Source organism: Dipodomys spectabilis, unplaced genomic scaffold (genome assembly GCF_019054845.1).
Source record: "Dipodomys spectabilis isolate Male_0828 unplaced genomic scaffold, ASM1905484v1 ptg000158l, whole genome shotgun sequence".
NCBI classification, from domain to species: domain Eukaryota; kingdom Metazoa; phylum Chordata; class Mammalia; order Rodentia; family Heteromyidae; genus Dipodomys; species Dipodomys spectabilis.
The window spans coordinates 8,097,327-8,116,155 of NW_024870835.1; the positions used below are offsets into that span (position 1 = coordinate 8,097,327).

The 18,829-nt window shown below is 38.1% G+C and overlaps 1 protein-coding gene across 7 annotated transcripts in view; it reads left to right on the forward strand.

The window, feature by feature from the left end:
- The first annotated feature begins 248 nt into the window (after nt 1–248).
- Nucleotides 249–18,829, forward strand: part of Zdhhc21 (zinc finger DHHC-type palmitoyltransferase 21) — a 122,131-nt gene continuing 103,550 nt past the window's right edge. For 5 of the 7 annotated variants that reach the window (XR_006149478.1, XR_006149475.1, XR_006149476.1 and 2 more), the window contains exons 1-4: nt 249–353; nt 9,123–9,250; nt 15,817–16,014; nt 17,445–17,543. Coding sequence is in view for 3 of the 7 variants with exons in the window: in XM_042692880.1 (XP_042548814.1) it covers nt 15,861–16,014; nt 17,445–17,543 (253 nt within the window). In the remaining 4 variants the exon portion in view is untranslated. Of the gene's footprint in view, nt 354–737; nt 825–999; nt 1,103–9,122; nt 9,251–15,816; nt 16,015–17,444; nt 17,544–18,829 lie in introns of those variants that run through there. The other 2 variants (XM_042692881.1, XM_042692883.1) reach the window with 2 other exon arrangements.

An 18,829-nucleotide genomic window follows, 5' to 3' on the forward strand; every position in this document is an offset into this window, starting at 1 on the left:
ATCTCCCGTGTCCGGTGAGGAGACCTGGGAGGAGATTGTTGACACTGCTCATTGTGCCCCGAGGGGGGAGGGTGCCACTTTTGGAAGCTCTCCGAAATAGAAGTAAAGCTTCAGTGTGTGTGGCTTGGGGTGGCCGGCAGGAAGAGGGAGAATCTCGGAGGGCTGCAGCACGCCGGCGGAAGGTGTGAAGTGGGGGAGGCCACGCATTTTCGTGCGGTGCTTTTCGATCTTGAAGGCCACCCCGGGGAAGCACCCGCAGAGCCTGGTCAGCGGCGGGTTCCGATCCAGACCTCGAGCACTTCCTGCGCGCTCGCAGAGGATGCTGAGGCTGCCAGGCCGCGCTGGGAAGCCAGGTACCCCGGTGGGGCCGTCCCGGGCGCGTGAGTGGGGCGAGGGCCCGGCGGTCCCGCTCGCGATCCTTGGACCGGTGTGGGGCCCCGGGGCCGGCCTGGGCGGCGGGGGGTAGGGGGGGGCGCGCGGAGGTGCTCCAGGTGCGCGCATTCCGGGTATGGCGGCCCACGCGGACCCGCGGCTCGGTGCGGAGGTGGGAGAGGGGGTGAGGGTGTGCGGCGCGGTGTCGGGTCTTTCGGCCCTCGGCGGCTCCCATCGGGCTCCCGGGCGCGGAGCGGCGACGCCGACGGCGCGGGCACGGGCGCGTGCGGACACCCGCTCTGCCGGCCCCGGCGCGCCGGGCTCCCGGAAGCGGAAGGCGAGCGCGGCCCGGCCCAGGCGGCGGTGCGGGCGCCGGAGGAGGCGGTGGGTGGGGGAAGAGCCACGGGCTGTCGCCGGAGCCGCGGTGCCCTGGAGGCGAGCCCGCGGCGCGGGTGAGTGCGTGCGGGCGGGCGCGGGGCGCGGAGGCCGCCCCTCCGTCCCCGCCCCCCCCCCCCCCCGGTGCCGGGCCGCGCTCCGGGCCCCGCTTCCTCCCGCTGTCCTCCTCGGACCCCGACCCTCCCCCTGCACCTGCTACGCCACGGCCCTCCCCCTCCCCCGCTCCCCGTCGCCCTCCGCCCCGGGCCTGTGCGCGCTCAGCATCGCAGCCCGCGCCCCTCCCGGCCCGGCCGCCGGGTGGGTGGGGTTTCTGCTCTGGTCCACATGATTTAAGGTACTCACAAAGCGGGGGGAGGGAGAGGGACGGGGAGAGAATATTCCAGGCTCGGAGTGTCTCATCTGACAAATGTAGTGTGCACCCCCTTCCCGGAGGCCCGCGCCTTGCTCCGGGCCGGGGCTCCCGGGTGGCGAGGGAGCCTTGCATTCATAAGGTGGTGGGGGGTGAGAGGTGAGCCTGGGCGGGACTGGCAGACAGGAGGCATACTTGGCTCCTTGGATCGACCTTCCTCCTCCCCTCTCTTCCTCACCTGCAAGGGTGGTTTCGAGAAAATGGCTTACGTGTTAGCCATTCGCATCATACATAGGTCGCCGGAATCTTGCCTGGAGAGGCCATTTAAATCATGGTCTTTCTCCAGCTATGGGATGTGGGTCACATTTTAAGGTCCTGGGTGAGTCAGTGGAGGGGTGGGTGTTGGCATCTCCAGGGCTAAGAGGACCCGGCCAGTTATGACCTGAAAATAGTGCATTATCTGGAAAGTATAGCAGTCCATACACGTATGGAAGAAAAAAAAATATCAAGGTCATTGTGGGTGGGTCATAAATCATGGTGTAAAGTTACAGTCTACAATAATAAAGTAAGGATAATTAAGAACGTTAAAAAGATACGTGGGCCCTCTGCCTACTATGTTAATAAATGCGCCTAAAAAATTACCTACTTTGTAGCAAAAAAAAAAAAAATATATATATATATACATATATATATATAGTTGTTAAGTTCTTAAAATTCGTTAGATTTTAAATATTCAGGGAAGTGTTCTATTTTTATCTCAGTTGTTCTATCTCTTAATAACAAAGTAGGTTTTGAAAAAGAAAAGACTAAGAAATGAATTAGAACGAAAGACTCAAATGGTATTGTGGAAAGGATAAAAAAGCTTATGGTCCCATTTCTGTCACTTTCCAGCTGTGGAGTCTTGGTAGGTCAGTGACCCAGTTTGTTTTCTAATCCATACTACTAGACTAAACAACTATTGTGGAGATAGGGTTTTGCTGTGTCTCAGGCTGGCAGGGAATTCTCCATCTTCCTGTCTTGGCCTTCACAAGTAGTGGAATGACAGGTAGGCTAAGTTCTTGATGACTAGTAGGCTCCTTGAAGATAGTTTTTTCTTTTAGCTTTTGTATATTTCTTTGGCAAATGTTGTGTTTGTAGATAAGCCCTTCAACATATTGAAAATACATTTAAACCATTTGCCTTATGAGAAGTCAGTAAAATATTGATGCAGTACCAGCACAGATGAACCGCAATTCATCATTTTGGATGAAAAACAATTAGACATTTTCCAGTTCTTGACATTTCTGTTCAACTTAGTGTACGTTAGAAGCTGAAGTTAAAACAGAATATTTTAAGATAATGAAGAGGATTGTGTTTACCCACAGTTGGGATGCTTTGCTTAATAAAAGAAATAAGAATAAACAAAAAATAAAAAGCAAAAACACTTAAAATGTACACACATCAGCTTAACAAATTCTAGACGAAATAATCAGCAAATCATGTGTTCTTCTTGTTTGCCTACTGCATGATTTCATTCAAAGTGGTGATTCAGAACCTGTGGGAAGGCAAATGAAAACACAATGCCATAGATTAGGGAAGAAACGATTGAGAAATCTAGTAATGACTCCATAGAGTTCTCTTCTAGAATCCTAATTAACAGTGAGTCAATGAAAAATCTCAGCCAAGGAAGCTACACAGTTGGGGTGTGAGTAGTAGTACTACCTGCAAAACAGGTAAGATAGAGGAAAGATGCAGTTTTTCAAATAAAAGGCTATTTCACATGTGGTAGAATAATCAGTGCATAAATGTCTCCTACAGAAGTTGAAAATGATTCAAGTATTTTTGAAAAAATAAAAAATACAGGTGAGGGACTGTGGGTATAGCTTAGTGGTAGAGTGTTTGCTTAGGATATATAAAGTAAAAAATGAAAAGAATAAATGGAAAAACCCCAACTATTTTTTCTCCCTCATTTTTCCTCCTTTCCCTCTCTTGATCCTCCTGCATCAGCCTCCCAAGTGCTGGTAGTACAGATAGGCACCACCATGCCTGCCAACACTGGTTTCTTACATAGCCAGAATAGTGATTTGAATCAGCTAGCTGAAGAAACATGTTTTCATAGACACTAGTAAGCACCTACTAGATTTCAAATGGTGGTTGGTTTGATTTGTTTCTCTTTTTTTGGATGTACCCTTAGGGAAGATGTGACATCTTGAAAGTTTGTCTTTTACTTTTTTCTTGTACTATTCTCAAAGTAGATTAACCTTCTTCCCAATTTCAGAGGCTGAATAAGGTATCTTCTCTCTCCACCAATCTGTCTCCCCTTTCATAGCAGGGCAGGCTAGTATGTTTTAATTAGTATGTTACTATTCACTAATTGCTTTTCATTTTAACTTAAAATGCTCATATGATCTCCACAGAACTTTTAGTTTTATTTTTTTAACCTATAATTATAGAATAAATAACTTTATCATATACTTCAGGGTTTTTACCAGGGTGAAGGGAGATTTTTCTTTAATGTTAGTATTCTAGGAAGTCCTGGAACCTAGGTTCTTTGCCATAATTTCCTTGGTAAATTTTGTTGTAAAAGCAATCTAATTCAACCCCTTTTTCTTTTCTTAGTCTGTCTTGGTACAGGAGGTAGTAGTACAATAGTAGCTACTCACCTTCCCTTTTACATGAATATTGCTTTTTAAATCCAGTAAAAATATTCCCTTTTACCCTATCTGAAAGGGTTCCCGTGTGTGTGTGTGTGTGTGTGTGTGTGTGTGTGTGTGTGTGTGTGTGTGTGTGTGTGTGTGTGTGTTTTCTGTTTCCTTTTTTTTTTTTTGAGCAGAGGTTATCCTTGTTGCTTGTTGCTAATGCTACATTTACTCTTTCTCTCTTTTTGGTCTTTTTCCTTTGTTTCTACCTCCCTAAAGAAAAATTAACAGATAAACTATTTGTGTTGACTGAAATAATATTTGCCAGTTGAATGGATATTTCCAAACTTGTAGGAGATTCTTCTGAAGCTTTTCACTATGGTGCAGGATTGTTAAAAGAGGTCCAGTATTATACCTGTTACCCTTGAGGTAGGTGTCCAGAAGAGCAAACTTCAGTGTTGGTTTAGTGCAGTGACTTAAGAGAGTTGTTCTTTTGACTTAATTCTTGAAACTAATGATGATGGAAGGTTGTAGTTTGATACTTTGCCCCACCCTTATTTTTACAAAAATTTCTTGGAGAAATAATAATCAACTCTTGGTTGATTATTCCCTGCTTTAATTATACATTCTTCATTAGCCTCTGAAACAAGTGCTGATTTTCACCTACACTTCATTTCTTAGCAGACCATCTTGTTTGTATTTGAAAGAGATTTAGAGTAGGAGCTTTAGTTTAGTCACTTTATTTTAGCTCTAACCTTTCTCCTTTTTTTGTTCCTTCATGAAGGCACCCAAGAGTAAGGTGTAGAAATACAACTTACCTAGTGCTTATAGTGTAAAACTAGCTGAAAGGCTGTAGTATATGACATTGTTTCTCACTAGCAGTTTAGAACCTCATGTGTTAGAGAAAACAGTGGAATATGTTAAGTTGTATCACTACTGCTAATGATGTGACCTAGAAACACTTTCATTTGGGAGATTAAAGCTAAAAGCAAACCCAGTCTTCAAGTTTCTTTTCTTCTCCTCAACCCCACTTCCCTTTAAAGTTGCTATTTTGGGGATGCTGTTTCCTTGCTAGGCAACTTCTCATTTAAGCATGGCAGTAACCTATATGTTGACTGCAGATAGTCAAATCTTGAACAAGCAAGGGGAAGCTGTGTCACAGTATGAACATGGCTTTCTATTTTTAGCAGCTGTATAAGATTTATTTTCTAAAAACAAAATGTTTAAATAGGGATACAGGTTGACCCATTGTAACAATCAGATGTACAAGACACTATGTTGAAAAACAAATTTTACTATTTAGGTTGGTGGGGGTAATGGGGGAGTGTAGTTGTGGAGATGGGAGGGAAGTCATGGTAGGGGAAAACAAAGGAGGAGGCAACAATGTACTCATTACCTTGCTCATGTAACTGTAACCCCACTGTACAGTATTTTCATAATAAAAAACTTATTAAAAATAAAAAAGATTTATTTTCTACACTGTTGATAATTGAATACCTGTGTGGTACTTTTAAAAAATATTTTTATTGAGATTGATTACATAAATTTCACAGTATTGTAGGATAGTAATACTTAAAAGACACAAACACATTTTAACCTTCACAAGGCAAATTGTCATTATTTTGGTTTTGAAAGTTTGTGAATTCTATAAGCTTTGACAGTACAACTATGTTTTCTGCATTGGGTAATATGTACAATGTTATGTTAACTGTTCCCTCTTTCCCTCATTGCTAATTATAGGTGGCCAAGACATAGCATTAACTCATGATTAATCAATTCTCAGAGTCAAATTAAATCAAAAGTCAAATAGCTTTATTAGTATGTTTTAATTCCATAAAACTATAACTTTATATTTCCTAAATTTAAAGTACTTTGAATTTTATATAGTCATCTAATATAGTATCCATTTTTCTCTTGCTTCCTAAGAGTTTTTTGTGGTTGTTTGAAAATTCACCCTATGAATTGTTGATTGTATTCTTTCAGACTTAGCAATGTTAAAAAAAATTTTTTTGGGGGGAGGGGTTGGTCGTGGGGCCTGAACTCCCTTAGCTCTTCAGCTCAAGGCTAGCGCTCTACCACTTGAACCACAACGCCACTTCTGGCTTTTTCCTTATGTGGTGCTGAGGAATCGAACCCAGGGCCTCGTGCATGCAATGCAAGCGCTCTACCACTGAGCCACCTTCCCAGCCTAAAAAATGTTTTAGAGGCATTTGTTAGTTCTGGTACTTTGGGGTATTGTTATCCTCTATCAGATTGTGGGACCCACCATTGCTTTTATACCACATAGATAAGATTTGATTCCATATTGGCTATAGTAGTTTCAGTACCTGAAATGTTAATCATGTTATCAATATTTTGTGCTAATATTTCTATTAGCCACTAGACATATTAGTTATATTTTTATTAGCTATGGATTAGTAAAGTTAGATTTTTCTTGATTTTTAAGCCAGTGAGTGATTGGTTTTGATTCATGGACAATTGGCCTGTGTTTAACATACCTAATAATGCTGCTGTCATGAACTGCTGTTTTGCTGGAATACATAGGAAGCCACTCTAGAGTCATGACCTGAGTAGCATTGTTGACTTTGGGGTAGATTTCAAAACCTTAGGTCTTTCAAATTTTCATCTGGAAAAAGAATTCATTCACTATTAGAATAGCAGTTCCTTAACTTTGGTATGCCATATTTTGTCCTTATGAGGGTCTCTACAATCAAGGAGACCACTTTAGGGAATGCTAAAAAGTTAGAGTAGAAAGAAATGACATTTGGGCTGGGAAGGTGGCTCAGTGGTAAGAATACTTGCCTTGCATGCATGAGACCCTGGGTTCAATTCCTCAGCACCACATAAGCAAAAAGAAAGAAGTCGGAAGTGGTGCTGTGGCTCAAGTGGTAGAGCGCTAGCCTTGAGCTGAAGAGCTGAGGGACAGCGCCCAGGCCCAGAGTTCAGGCCCCACCACCGGACCTCCCCACCCCCCCAAAAAGAAAGAAATGACATTTGACAGTGTATCATGGACCATAGAAAATATTGACCCTGCGATACAATATAGGCAGTACTTAAAACAAAAAAAGAATTTTATTATCTTTACGTAGTAGTGCAGACGTGTTGCCATTCAACAAAGTGCTTTGTGAAGATGGGGCCTCTTGGTCAGTGTCATCCTTTCGACATTCTCACCCTCCTCCCAACCACCCTTTCTTAATTTTGTAGGATATTTTTCCCATTTAACAAAGCAGTTTATATATACAATGCGATACTTTTGTTATTGTTGTTTTATTTCCTTGAATTTATTAAGAGGCATAGAAATGACCGATATATTTTTCATATCCCCATTTTTGTGGATGTGCACTGCTGCCACAGTGCAAAGCAGTATGCTTAACACATTTGTAACTTTTCTTTCCATCCTTCACTTAGCCAAAAACTTGGGAGCTATCTAGGAGGCCCTGGCCTCTGAATTAACCACCCTTGCCTCTAAACCACCTTTGCCTCTAAATTAACCACTGGGCCCTATTGGGTTTATTCATTAAATTCTCCTGGATCAGCCTTTTTTTAGACCTTGTACTTTAACTGTCACTTTCTGCAGTGCACCCCTTCCATCCTCCTTTAAAGTTTCTCAAGTTTCAGGCTGCTTGCTACTCAGCATTTCCTTAGCTAGCTTGTTTGTTGCATATAGTTCATCCCAGTTCTTTATGCATCTACCCAAATCCAGCCTTCAGTTTGTTGCCATTCTTCTCCAAGTGGAAATTTGATCCCCCGAATCCATTGGTATTTTCAACAATTTTCTGTTATGTTAGGATGAGGTATAAATTCACTGACATAACTTCAGTGTTTTTTTCAGTCCTGTGCTCACTCTACCTGAGCAACTGGAGCTCAAATTTAGACGGCTGTGACCAGTGTTAAAAATTTTTATTAAAGTAAAATAGAATAAGTAAAATATCAATACCAGAGAGTATCATATGTAGTTTTTACTTACTTTCATGTTACTTTGTGTATTTTGTAAAATTTATTTCTTAGAATTGATTTTATACTCATGATTTTAGTCATTTCTGTTTACTTTTTTTTTTTTTTTTTTTTTTTGCCTACTTTCATACCTTTATTTGTTCTTTCTTGGCCAGAAGAGCCTCTCTATTTTATCTAGCAAACTCAGAGCTGCATTGTTTCTAGGAGTCTTTTCCTGAAGATAACTTTTCTGTATGAAGTCTGTTGTAATACAATGAAGTAAACATATACAAATATTCAGATAACTGATAAAAGTTTGATGTAGTGCTGTTTGCACTATGTGAGATGCCTTCTTGCCTTCTGTCATACCTTGTCTTACATATATTTATTTTGTTTCCTTAACCATCTGTCCCCATTTTGAGGATAATGTTCTGAAGAATGGTATATAGTTGATACACATAGGTTGAATAAAAATATTAATTGGTATACATTGTTTAGTATTTTTTTTTAGTTTGAACTGTAGAAATTTACTTTTGTAGTTTCAGTACAGAAAGAAGGAAGGAGCACTTCCTGTAGCAGAGTTTGAATTCAGTATCTTGAGTTTGCTTAGCTTATGTGTTTGAGTCATGCCTCCAGTTCAGCTTTTCGCTGGTTATTTTGGAGATGGAGTCTTGTGGACTTTTTCTGTCTGGTATCTTCCAAATCTCAGCTTCCTGAATAGTTAAAATTATAAGTGTGAGCCACTGGCACCTGGCTTCAAGAGCACAAGTTTGTCTTCATACATCAGGAGCAAAAAGTTTTATTTTAAACTCTTCATTCTATATGAATTGTGATTGGATACTTCTAGTATAGGATGGGAACTATATTCATTCTTTACAGAATGATCTCAGAATTGATTGTTATTTTCTGATTTATTCCTGCAAATTTAGTGACATCCAAACACTGGGAAAAATGCATATTTGATTTTATAGGAGTTAGTGATTTTTTATTTTTTATTTTTGGTGGGTCGTGGGGCTTGAACTCTGGGCCTGTATACCATCTGACACTGAGCTCTTCAGCTCAAGACTAATGCTCTACCACTTGAGCCACAGTGCTACTTCTGGTTTTCTTGTGTTTGGAGAGGGGAGTCCTATGGACTTTCCTGCCTGGCCTGTCTTTGAGCTATGATCTTCAGGTCTCAGCTTTCTAAGTAATAGCGAGGATTATAGGAGTGAGCCATGGGTGACTGGCTTGGAGTTAGTGATCTTAAAAGTGAATTTACATATATGGTGCTAATCAAATGCAAATTTTGAGGGGGGATTAGAAGGAATATAAAAGCAAGGAATTAGTAGAATTGAGTCATCTTTTCTTAATTCAGAATTTAAAACTTTCATAATTGGTATTTTCATAGAATTTTTGGTTGCTTACAATTTTTACCTTTGTTGAGAGATCATTATTTGTTAAACCATTAATAGATTCTCATGGAGAACTGTTGTTGAAGAGAAGTCTATTTGGTGGAATGTAATAAAAAAATGAATCAAGATAAAACTTCTAAATGCAAGTTCCAGAAAAATCACAACATATCTCAGTGAATTTGCAAGTGGTAAGTTTGCATTTGATTTTATTTGGGAATATGTTTCTGATGTATGTGCAATAGCGTCCTTGGAGTCTAATGTTTAGATGCATGTAATTGTTTATTAGCAACTATAATTAACTTGCTTATTTAAAAATGTTCATAGTAAATTTTAATTAAGCTGATTTTCTTAAGTACTTTTTCCATAGAGGAAATAATCTGTAAGTAATAGAAGTCTTACAAACATTTTTCTAAACTATATGGTTTTATAGCAGATCTTTCTGCCCTGCATTTTAAGCATTAAGTGATAAAGCAAGGCTCAGATTAAATGTTTTGTTGGTCAGGGATTATTTGTGTCCAATTGGCTATTTCTAGTTTTAGTTGATTGCAAAAAAAATGTAGAATTATGCATGTTTACTGATAAACTTTGAAGAGCACAAATATCTACATAAAGCCTTCTTCCTCACTGCTTTCTTCCAGAAGCTCAGTGATAATTACTGACAATTTGGTTCCTGTATTTTCTTTTTTTCCACTATACTACATGTAAAATTACTTACATGTATTTTCTAACAAAAAATTATATAAACTGTACTCCAACTTGCTTTCTCTAACATTTAACTTTGAAAGAATTCATTCAGAAGCATGGAAATTTTTTTTTGTGGCGGGGGAGAGTGGGAGTGTTGGTTTTTGGGCTTGAACTCAGGGCCTAGGCATTGTCCTTGAGCCTCTTTGTGCTCAAAGCTAGCACTCTTCCACTTGAGCCACAGCGCCACTTCTGGTTTTCCGGTGGTTTATTGGAGATAAGGATCTTACGGACTTTCTTGCCCAGGCTGGCTTTGAACCATGATCCTCAGAGCTCAGCCTCCTGAGGTGTGAGCTACCAGTGCTTGGCTTTGGAAGTAATTTTTGTAGTGCAGCATCTGAATGGTCATTACTTAGATTCTATAACTAACTGCATCATATACTCATCTGTCCATGTCTACCCATCAGGAATTGGATCTATTTCAAAGCAAATTGTAGATCTCAGTACACTCCCTTTAACTGTACTTGGGTATCCATATTATTAACTGTAGTTCAATGTTGATTTGCATGCTTTTTTGTGTTAATTTACATACCAAGAAATGTATCAACCTTAAGTGTACATTTGCTGAATTTTTAGAGTTTGAGTACTCAAACTCTAAATATATGGCCCTTTATTTTCACCACAGAAAGTTCCCTTAATGTTTCTTCTTAGATAATCTCCCTCTAGAAATAGTTACAGATTTCCGTTATAGATTTCCCCTTTGCCTGTGTAACTTCCTTCATTTAGGGTTATATTATAGATAGTCATAGGTATATCTAGACCTTTCCTCTCCCACATATTGCAGTAGCTTGGAAATAGTCTGCACTATGGATGTATTGTAAGTTATTTTGCCATTCCCCTTTCTACATGAACAAATAGGTTGTACCATATTTTTATGATTATAAGATGTACTGTATCCTTGTATATCCTTGTATATGTATATATGCTTGTATACTCTATGAGTACTTTTGTAGTTATTTTTAACACTAATACTTTGGTAAAATGTTTTATAGTTTGATAGAGACATTTTGTCTAATTACCTTCCAAAGATGATTACATCAGTTTACATGAATGTCAGTAATATATGAGAGTGTTCTTTCTGTGACTTTCCAACATTGGATATCATCTGTCTTTCTAACGTTTTTTTGGAGAATAGATGAAAAACCTAGTTATTTCATATTTTTCTAATCAGTAATGTTTAACCATTGCATTTAATTTTTTTCATATATATACTTTACATTTTATCAATTATATTATTACATTTTTTCCAACAATTGCTTTTCTTTTAATTTTGCTTTTGTTGTATTTTGGGCTCAAACATTCAAATTTGTGTGGTGTGTCTTAGTTGTGAATGCTGTCCTCTTTTTTTTTGGTAGGTTGTGGGGCTTGAACTCTGGGCCTGAGCACTGTCCCTCAGCTCTTCAGCTCAAGGCAAGCGTTCTACCACTTGAGCCACAGTGCCACTTCCAGTTTTCTGGTGGTTTATTGGAGATAAGAGTCTTACAGGCTTTTCCTGCCCGGGCTGGCTTTGAATGCGATCCTCAGATCCTCAACTTTCTGAGTAGCTAGTATTACAGGTGTGAGCCACTGGTGCCCGGCTTGCTGTCCTCTTATTTTAGGCTCTTAAAAACACTTGGTATTTTTCGTTTTTACAGTATTTTTGCTCTTTACTAAAATTTAAAAGAGAAAAAGAAGTCACTATGAATTTAGGTGTCTGAAAGAATTTAAATCTGGAAGGGCTGGAGGTGTGGCTGAAGTTATAGAGTACCTGCCTCCTGCCTAGCAAGCATGAAGCCCTGAATTTGAACCCTAGTAACACACACGCATGTGTCATGCGCACGTGTGCGTACACACACACACTCATATGGAGATTGAGATACATATTGACTTTGAATTATAAGTTAATTTTTATTTTTTTTTTTTGTGCTAGTCCTAGTGCTTGAACTCAGAGCCTGGGGTGCTGTCCTTGAAACTCTTTTTGTTCACTGCTAGTACTCTATCAGTTGAGCTACAGCTCCATTTCTGGCTTTTTGCTGGTTAATTGGAGTTAAAGAGTCTCATAGACTTTCTTGCCAGCCTGACTTCAAACTACAGTCCTCAAATCTCAGCATTCTGCATAGTTGGGATTATAGGTCAGAAGCCACTGGCTCCTGGCTTATAAATTTCATATAGAGATTTCATTTAGAGATAAATGTTTGACTAGATTTCTTTTTAAGTCCTTTGACTGATCTTTATGGTTGTCTAAAACTTACCTTACAATGTTGGTTTTCTTATCATACAGTGGCCTTTGATTGTTTCCTTTTTTTTTTGTTGTTATTGTTGGAGGTGGTTGCGGGGTTTTGAACTCAGGGCCGGAGTGCTGTCTCTGAGCTTTTGTGGTCAATGCTAGCTCTCTGCCACTTTGAGCCAAGCTCCATTTCCAGTTTTCTGGTGGTTAGTTGGAGATAAGAGTCTCATGGACTTTCCTGCCTCGGCTGGATTTGAACTGCAATCCACAGATCTCAGCCTTCTGAGTAGCTAGGAATGAGCTACCAACACCTGGCTTTGGTGTTTTCTTCCTGAAGAAATATGCACTGAAATACAATTGCCTGAAGAAAAGTAAAGGTTATGTCCCATTAATTCAAGCCTCATAAATATTTACTCAATATTTACTTTTACTAGACTTGAATTATAATTTATTTAAAAATAGTTTGTGCTGTAGTAATTTACATACTTATGAGGTTCGTCACTGCCTTCAAGTATAGTGCCAGATAGCAATCATAAAAAAATGTGGAAGTACCAGTCTATCCAGTAGTGACATCAAAGTTTGAGAACCGAGCTCACCATTTAATATCCAAATTAGTATGTTGTACAACTTTCATTAGCTAGAGATTTCACAAATGCATCCCCTCAGCCAGAGTAGCAGCTCTGTGATCTGTCAGTTGTTGCTCAGGATGTGTAATAGTTTCTGGGCAGCAATAAGCCACACCTGATAGATGGAGTGATCCAGCCACATCTTCCAGTTACGGGATTGTGGTTGTTATCTGATTTGGAGCTCCTAGAAGACCATTGGTTTACTCTGTACAACCCTATTGTGAGGATTATACGACACTAATTTTACTAATCAGGTATTTTAAATATTTAATATCTTTCTTGTTCTTTGTTCAGTTTTTTGTGTCTGTGGAAAAAAATGTTCATTTTTCCCTTGGGGACAGTTGTTCTTTTAGAGCTTATCATCTGTACAAGAAAAAAAAAGAGCAATTTCAGGATATTTGTTACTATGTATTCTTTTGTGAGAGATCTTTGTTATTTTCTGCTAGAGGGGGGAAAACAGATTTTAAAAAATGAATGAGTGTTTGGTAGTTTTCCTCATTTCATTGGCTTGAATATATTTTTTCTTTCTAATATTAATAAAGTTAGAAATGAATAATAAAATTCTCCTCTCTTATATAATTATTGAAGTTTACATTCTGATTTTGAGTCCTGAGTGGCATTGAAACTTAAATGTATATGAAGTTAGTAATACTGAGCATGTTGAGAGACAGAGCCTGTCACTTTGTTTTTTAAAGCATTTGACAGTTGATGAACAAAAATTGACCTTACTATGTGTGTGATAGCACTGAGGAGGCTGAGGCAGGAGGATCAAGGCCAACATAGGTGACATAATGAGACCTTGTATTAAAAAACAAACAACAAAAAGACCAAGAAAAAAATCACATTTGTTGGAATGTTCCTTTAGTTTTAAAAGAGCGATGCCTAACAAATTACATAGTATGCTTTATTCCCTCTCACTGCTCACTGTAACCGTACTGATCTGTCTTCTGATTTCCTAATTAAAAGGGAACAATATTCAACTTTTACTTTTTTTTTTTAAAAAAAGGCCTAGGCATCATTCTTTAGAACTCATATGCAAACACTAATTTGTACTACACCTGATTTAAATCTTTCCATTCATTTGAATTCATTCTCTCTTTCTCTCTCTGTTCCTTTTCTGTTCCCTAGTAATTTGTTAGTATCTAGGTATGAGGAGGAGGATTAGACCTTTAAAATTAACCTTCCTTTGTTTCAGTAACTTAGGGTTTTAATGAACATTTTCAAGGCCTCGAAGGGGTGGTACCTGGAGTCTCTTCAATTGAAGAAAAATTATTTTTAGAATGAAATAGGAATGTAAGTTGGAATTCTGGGAATCATTCTTGACTCTGCAGTATTACCTGATACCAGATCGATTAGTGAGACTCATTGATGTGATTCTAACAGTTTCTTCAACTAGTCCCTGCTCTAAAACTAGATTTGGTCTTTGTCTTCTCTTAGCCTAAGTTATCCTGTCTTTAGTTTTATTTTCCATTCCAGAGCCTCAGTAATTTGTTTGAAGCACAGATTTTTTTCATGTTAGCCCTCCCCCCACCCATAGCTTTCTCATGCCTCGGAATGAAGTCTTACCATGCTAAATGGTATCTTTGTGTCCTTCATGTTATAACCCTTTATATTCTCCAAGTTACTGTCCACAGAAAGCTAGGTGATTTGTGATGGTAGTTTGTAACATCACCTTTTATATATCTCCTGCTCTTCCTTCTGTGTGCACTATTATCACTTTGCTTGATTAACTTTTATGATTGAGGTCAGTTTTCACCTATTATAGGAAGTCTTGCTTGAAGCTGATTTAACTAGTCTCTATCGCCTATGCTCATACTGGCAACTTGCCCACAAATCTGGATTTTAGCATATAATACTAAACCTTTTCTATGACTCTTTTCCCCATTAGCTTGTTAGTTCATTAAACAAGTCTGTGTTTTACTTAGAGCTGTATCTTCAGTGTCTTACAAATGACTAGTAGATACTGGAGACTCAATGAAATCTAGTTGAACTGGGGAAGTTCAACTCATGGCTGTAACACTGATGTTCGAGTGAAGTTCAGTAGCTTAGTAGTTCTTAGATAATATTCAGCTGTATCAGACTTCTGGAGAGTATCTTACTGATTTTCAAGTTTTATGAAGACTTAAGATTCAGTAGATTTGGAATGTAGTCTGGAATTATGGTTTTTTTTTTTTTAATATTTGCTTTTTTTTTTTTTTAAAGCTCCCTAGTTGATTCTGGAGAACCATTGTCCAAATTTATTATAACATTATATTTTATGTTAGACCTTAAATAGTAATTTATTGTTTAAGCTTTTGTAGGTTGTATTTTTCAACATATGGATATATTTTCAGTCACTATATCAATATCATATGTATTGAAGTATCTTAACTCACTTAGAGACTGTGTCTCATTTGAAGATCTGTTGGTGGATTGTTAACACTTAACTGAAAATGAATCCCCATTTTAAGTGGAAGCTTCTTCAGGACATTGTAATGAGACTTTAGTATTCTTAGCAATTGTAATTTTAAATTTTCACCAAAATTTTAAAATGTTGTGATTTACAACTTGAAGTGTGCAAGTCTCAATTGCACAGCTTAGTTAGTTTACATGTATATGTGTGTGTATATATATATGTGTATATATATGTGTGCATATATACATATATACACACACATACAAAGACCATAAGACTCTTATCTTTAATGTACATATATATGTGTACACACACACACACACACACGCCAACAAAGTTCTACCAAGGTCATGATACAGAACATTTTTAGCTTCTCAGGGTTTGTCTAAAGTTCCTTTCTAGTTAATACACTCTTTCTACCCCCAAATAGCCACAATTTTAACTTGTGTGACCATCAGCTAGTCTTACGGTTAGTTACTAAACATTTTTATACATGTTTTTTGCTGACATATCCACTCATTTCTCTTGGGTTTAGATGTGCAATTGCTGGTTTAGGACAAATGTGTTTTAACTTAAGAAATTGTCAGCATGCACTCTTAATAGCAGTAATAATTGAAATTAAATTATTGAAGCATTTGGTGAAATTTAAATGTCCCAAAATTTCTGTTTTTTAAAAAAGAAATTTGTCAAGAAACTTAGTAAATATTATTTTGGAGTTTCTATAAATGTAATTTTTAATCCATTACTTCTTTTCTGTTAGTAACTTTTTCTTTTTTTCCTTTTTAGGATTGTCTTCCTTGTGGGTTGGCAAGCAGTTGTAGGACTGCAAAATGGGTCTCCGGATTCACTTTGTTGTTGACCCACATGGTTGGTGCTGCATGGCTTTGATTGTCTTTGTCTGGTTATACAATATTGTTTTAATTCCCAAAATTGTTCTCTTTCCTCACTATGAAGAAGGACATATTCCAGGCATATTAATAATAAGTAAGTTTCTAAGTCTTTATTTATTTCCTTGTATAATTAAACACTTTTTCTCATTGTGAATGTATTTGAAATATAATGCACCATGCTTATGTTTTAGAATGTTATTTTAGTAATATTAATATTACTGACTATACTATGGAAGTTGAAAAACACTACTTGTAATATATTTTCCGTTAGATAAAAATGCTACCTCCATATCTGTCTAGCTCTGAAAAATATAAAGATTATTTATAAAAACTTATCAGTACCAATGGTATGTGTCTATGTACATTTTAATATTTCTGTTTTTATTTTTGCAAATATGAAAGCTATTTTTTTGGCTGATATTTTGACAAAGAGTTTCACTCTGTAGGCTGGCCCCTACTTGTATGCTGTCCCCTACTTGTAATCTTCTGTTTTTGCCTCCTGAGTACTATGGAATTACCAGTGTGTGCCACTGTGCCTGGCTTAATGTGAAAGTTTTAAGAAGATGGTATGTGTTGAGAGATAAAATTCCATTAAAAAATTGTTGATTATGAGAGCATTTTGAACTTAAGATAATCTTCTGTAGTTCATTGTTGATGATTTCCTAATGATTTAAAGAGGAGCCCAAATTGATATATTTTATATGTCTATAGTAATTACAGTTCTCATACTTTTTACTCAAAAAGGAAATCCATTAATTTATGCCATTGTTTATTTGGAACGGTTGTGAAAGAATCTGATTTGTAGCATAAATATCCATTATAATGTAAAGTAATGTTTTAAATAGATACATCTCCTAACAGACTTCTTATCAGTGTTAGGTAAGTGAAAGGAGTTAGTCACATAGTTTTTCCATCTCATCTTTTGAAAATTTTTTCCTGATATTAATTAAAATATGTGTTTTAGCCAGGCTGGTGGCTCACACCTATAATCCTGGTTGCTTAGGAGGCTGAGATCTGAGGATCATGGTTTGAAGCCATCTGGGGCAGGATTGTCTGTGAGATTCTTATCTCCAATTAACCCCTAAAAATCTAGAAATGGAGGGATGTCTCATGTGGTATAGCACTATCCTTGAGCAAATAGCAAAAAAAGTTATATCGGGGCTGGGAAGGTGGCTCAGTGTAGAGCGCTTGCCTTGCATGCCTGAGGCCCTGGGTTCGATTCCTCAGCACCATATAAGCAAAAAGAAAAAAAGCCGTAAGTGGCGCTGTGGCTCAAGTGGTAGAGCGCTAGCCTTGAGCTGAAGAGCTGAGGGACAGTGCCCAGGCCCCACGACCGGACCCAAAAAAAAAAGAAAAAAAGAAAGTTATATCGTCCAGGCTCTGAGTTCAAGCCCCAGGACTGGTTAAAAAAAAAAAAAAAGAAGAAAAAAGGAATAAAATGTGCATTTTAAACTTTAAATGTGATTCTTAGTAATATCTTTTAAAGGATAAATGACTAACTCATTTAATTTATTTATTTTAAAGTATTCTATGGCATTTCCATATTTTGTCTGGTCGCCTTAGTGAGGGCCTCAATAACTGACCCAGGACGACTCCCTGAAAACCCTAAGATCCCACATGGAGGTATAGTACTGCTTCGAATTATCAAATTTCCTTTGTAGGAACTATCATCTTTATTGATGCTTTTGTTTCCTTTGGTGTATATACTGTGTTTGTCTGTGTGCGCGTGCTTGCGTGTGTGCGTGCGTGCGTGCGTGTGTGTGTGTGTGTGTGTGTGTGTGTGTGTGTATTTAGTAGCTCTTTTAAGTCTTTCCTCACATTTCTTTACAGAATTCTCTTTATTTAAAATCATAAGCCCTCCCCACCACCTCCCTCTTATTTCTTGACTTTTTCTGCTTATTCATTTATGATGATTTTCTCTCACACTTACTCTGAATATGATGGTACAGATTTTTTTTTTTTTTTTTTTCTCTTTGTTTAATACTGTTTCCTTAGTCTCCAGAAGTCTTTGTCACTTAGGTATAAGCTGATGGCTTATACCTGTAATCCTAGCTACTCAAGAGGCTGAGATCTGAGGATCGCAGTTCAAAGCCACCCTGGGAAGGAAAGACTGTAAGACTCTTACCTCCAATTAACCTCCCTAAAACCAGGAGTGGAGCTGTGACTCAAAGTGGTGGAGTACCAGCCTTGAGCAAAAAAAGCTCAGGACAGGGCCCAAGCCCTGACTGACAATAACAACAATAACGAACAAAATATACACACACACATACATATACATATATATATACATACACACACATATATATATATATATATATATACGTGTATATATACACACATATATATGTGTATATATGAGGAATACTATATTTATGAAAGAAATTTTCTTCTTCCCTCATGACATTATAAATACAGTTTGGAGTAAATATAGGAGTATAGACACTATCTTCTCTAACATCTAGTAATTCTGTGAAAAATTTGAAATTTTTTTATTTTGGTATCACTTGAAGACATTTTTTAGTCATTGTATAGTAATTCTTCAAATACAAAAATTAATGATGAGGATGACTTAAGAGTTTAGAATGATTGCCTAGCAAGTGTGAGTACTACCAAGAAAGAAAAAAGATAAAAGGAAAGAAAATGAGTTATTTTGTTACATGCCAGATATAGCATACCTTATTTTTTTGTTTTTTGATCGGTCATGGGGCTTGAACTCTTGGCTTGGGCACTGTCCCTGTGCTCTTCATCACAAGGTGAGCGCTCTATCAGTTGAGCCACAGCTCCACTTCAGGTTTTTGAGTGGTTTATTGGAAATAAGAGTCTCATGGACTTTCCTGCCCGGCTGGCTTTGAACCGAGATCCTCGATCTCAGCCTCATGAATGGCTAGGATTATAGACGTAAGCTACTG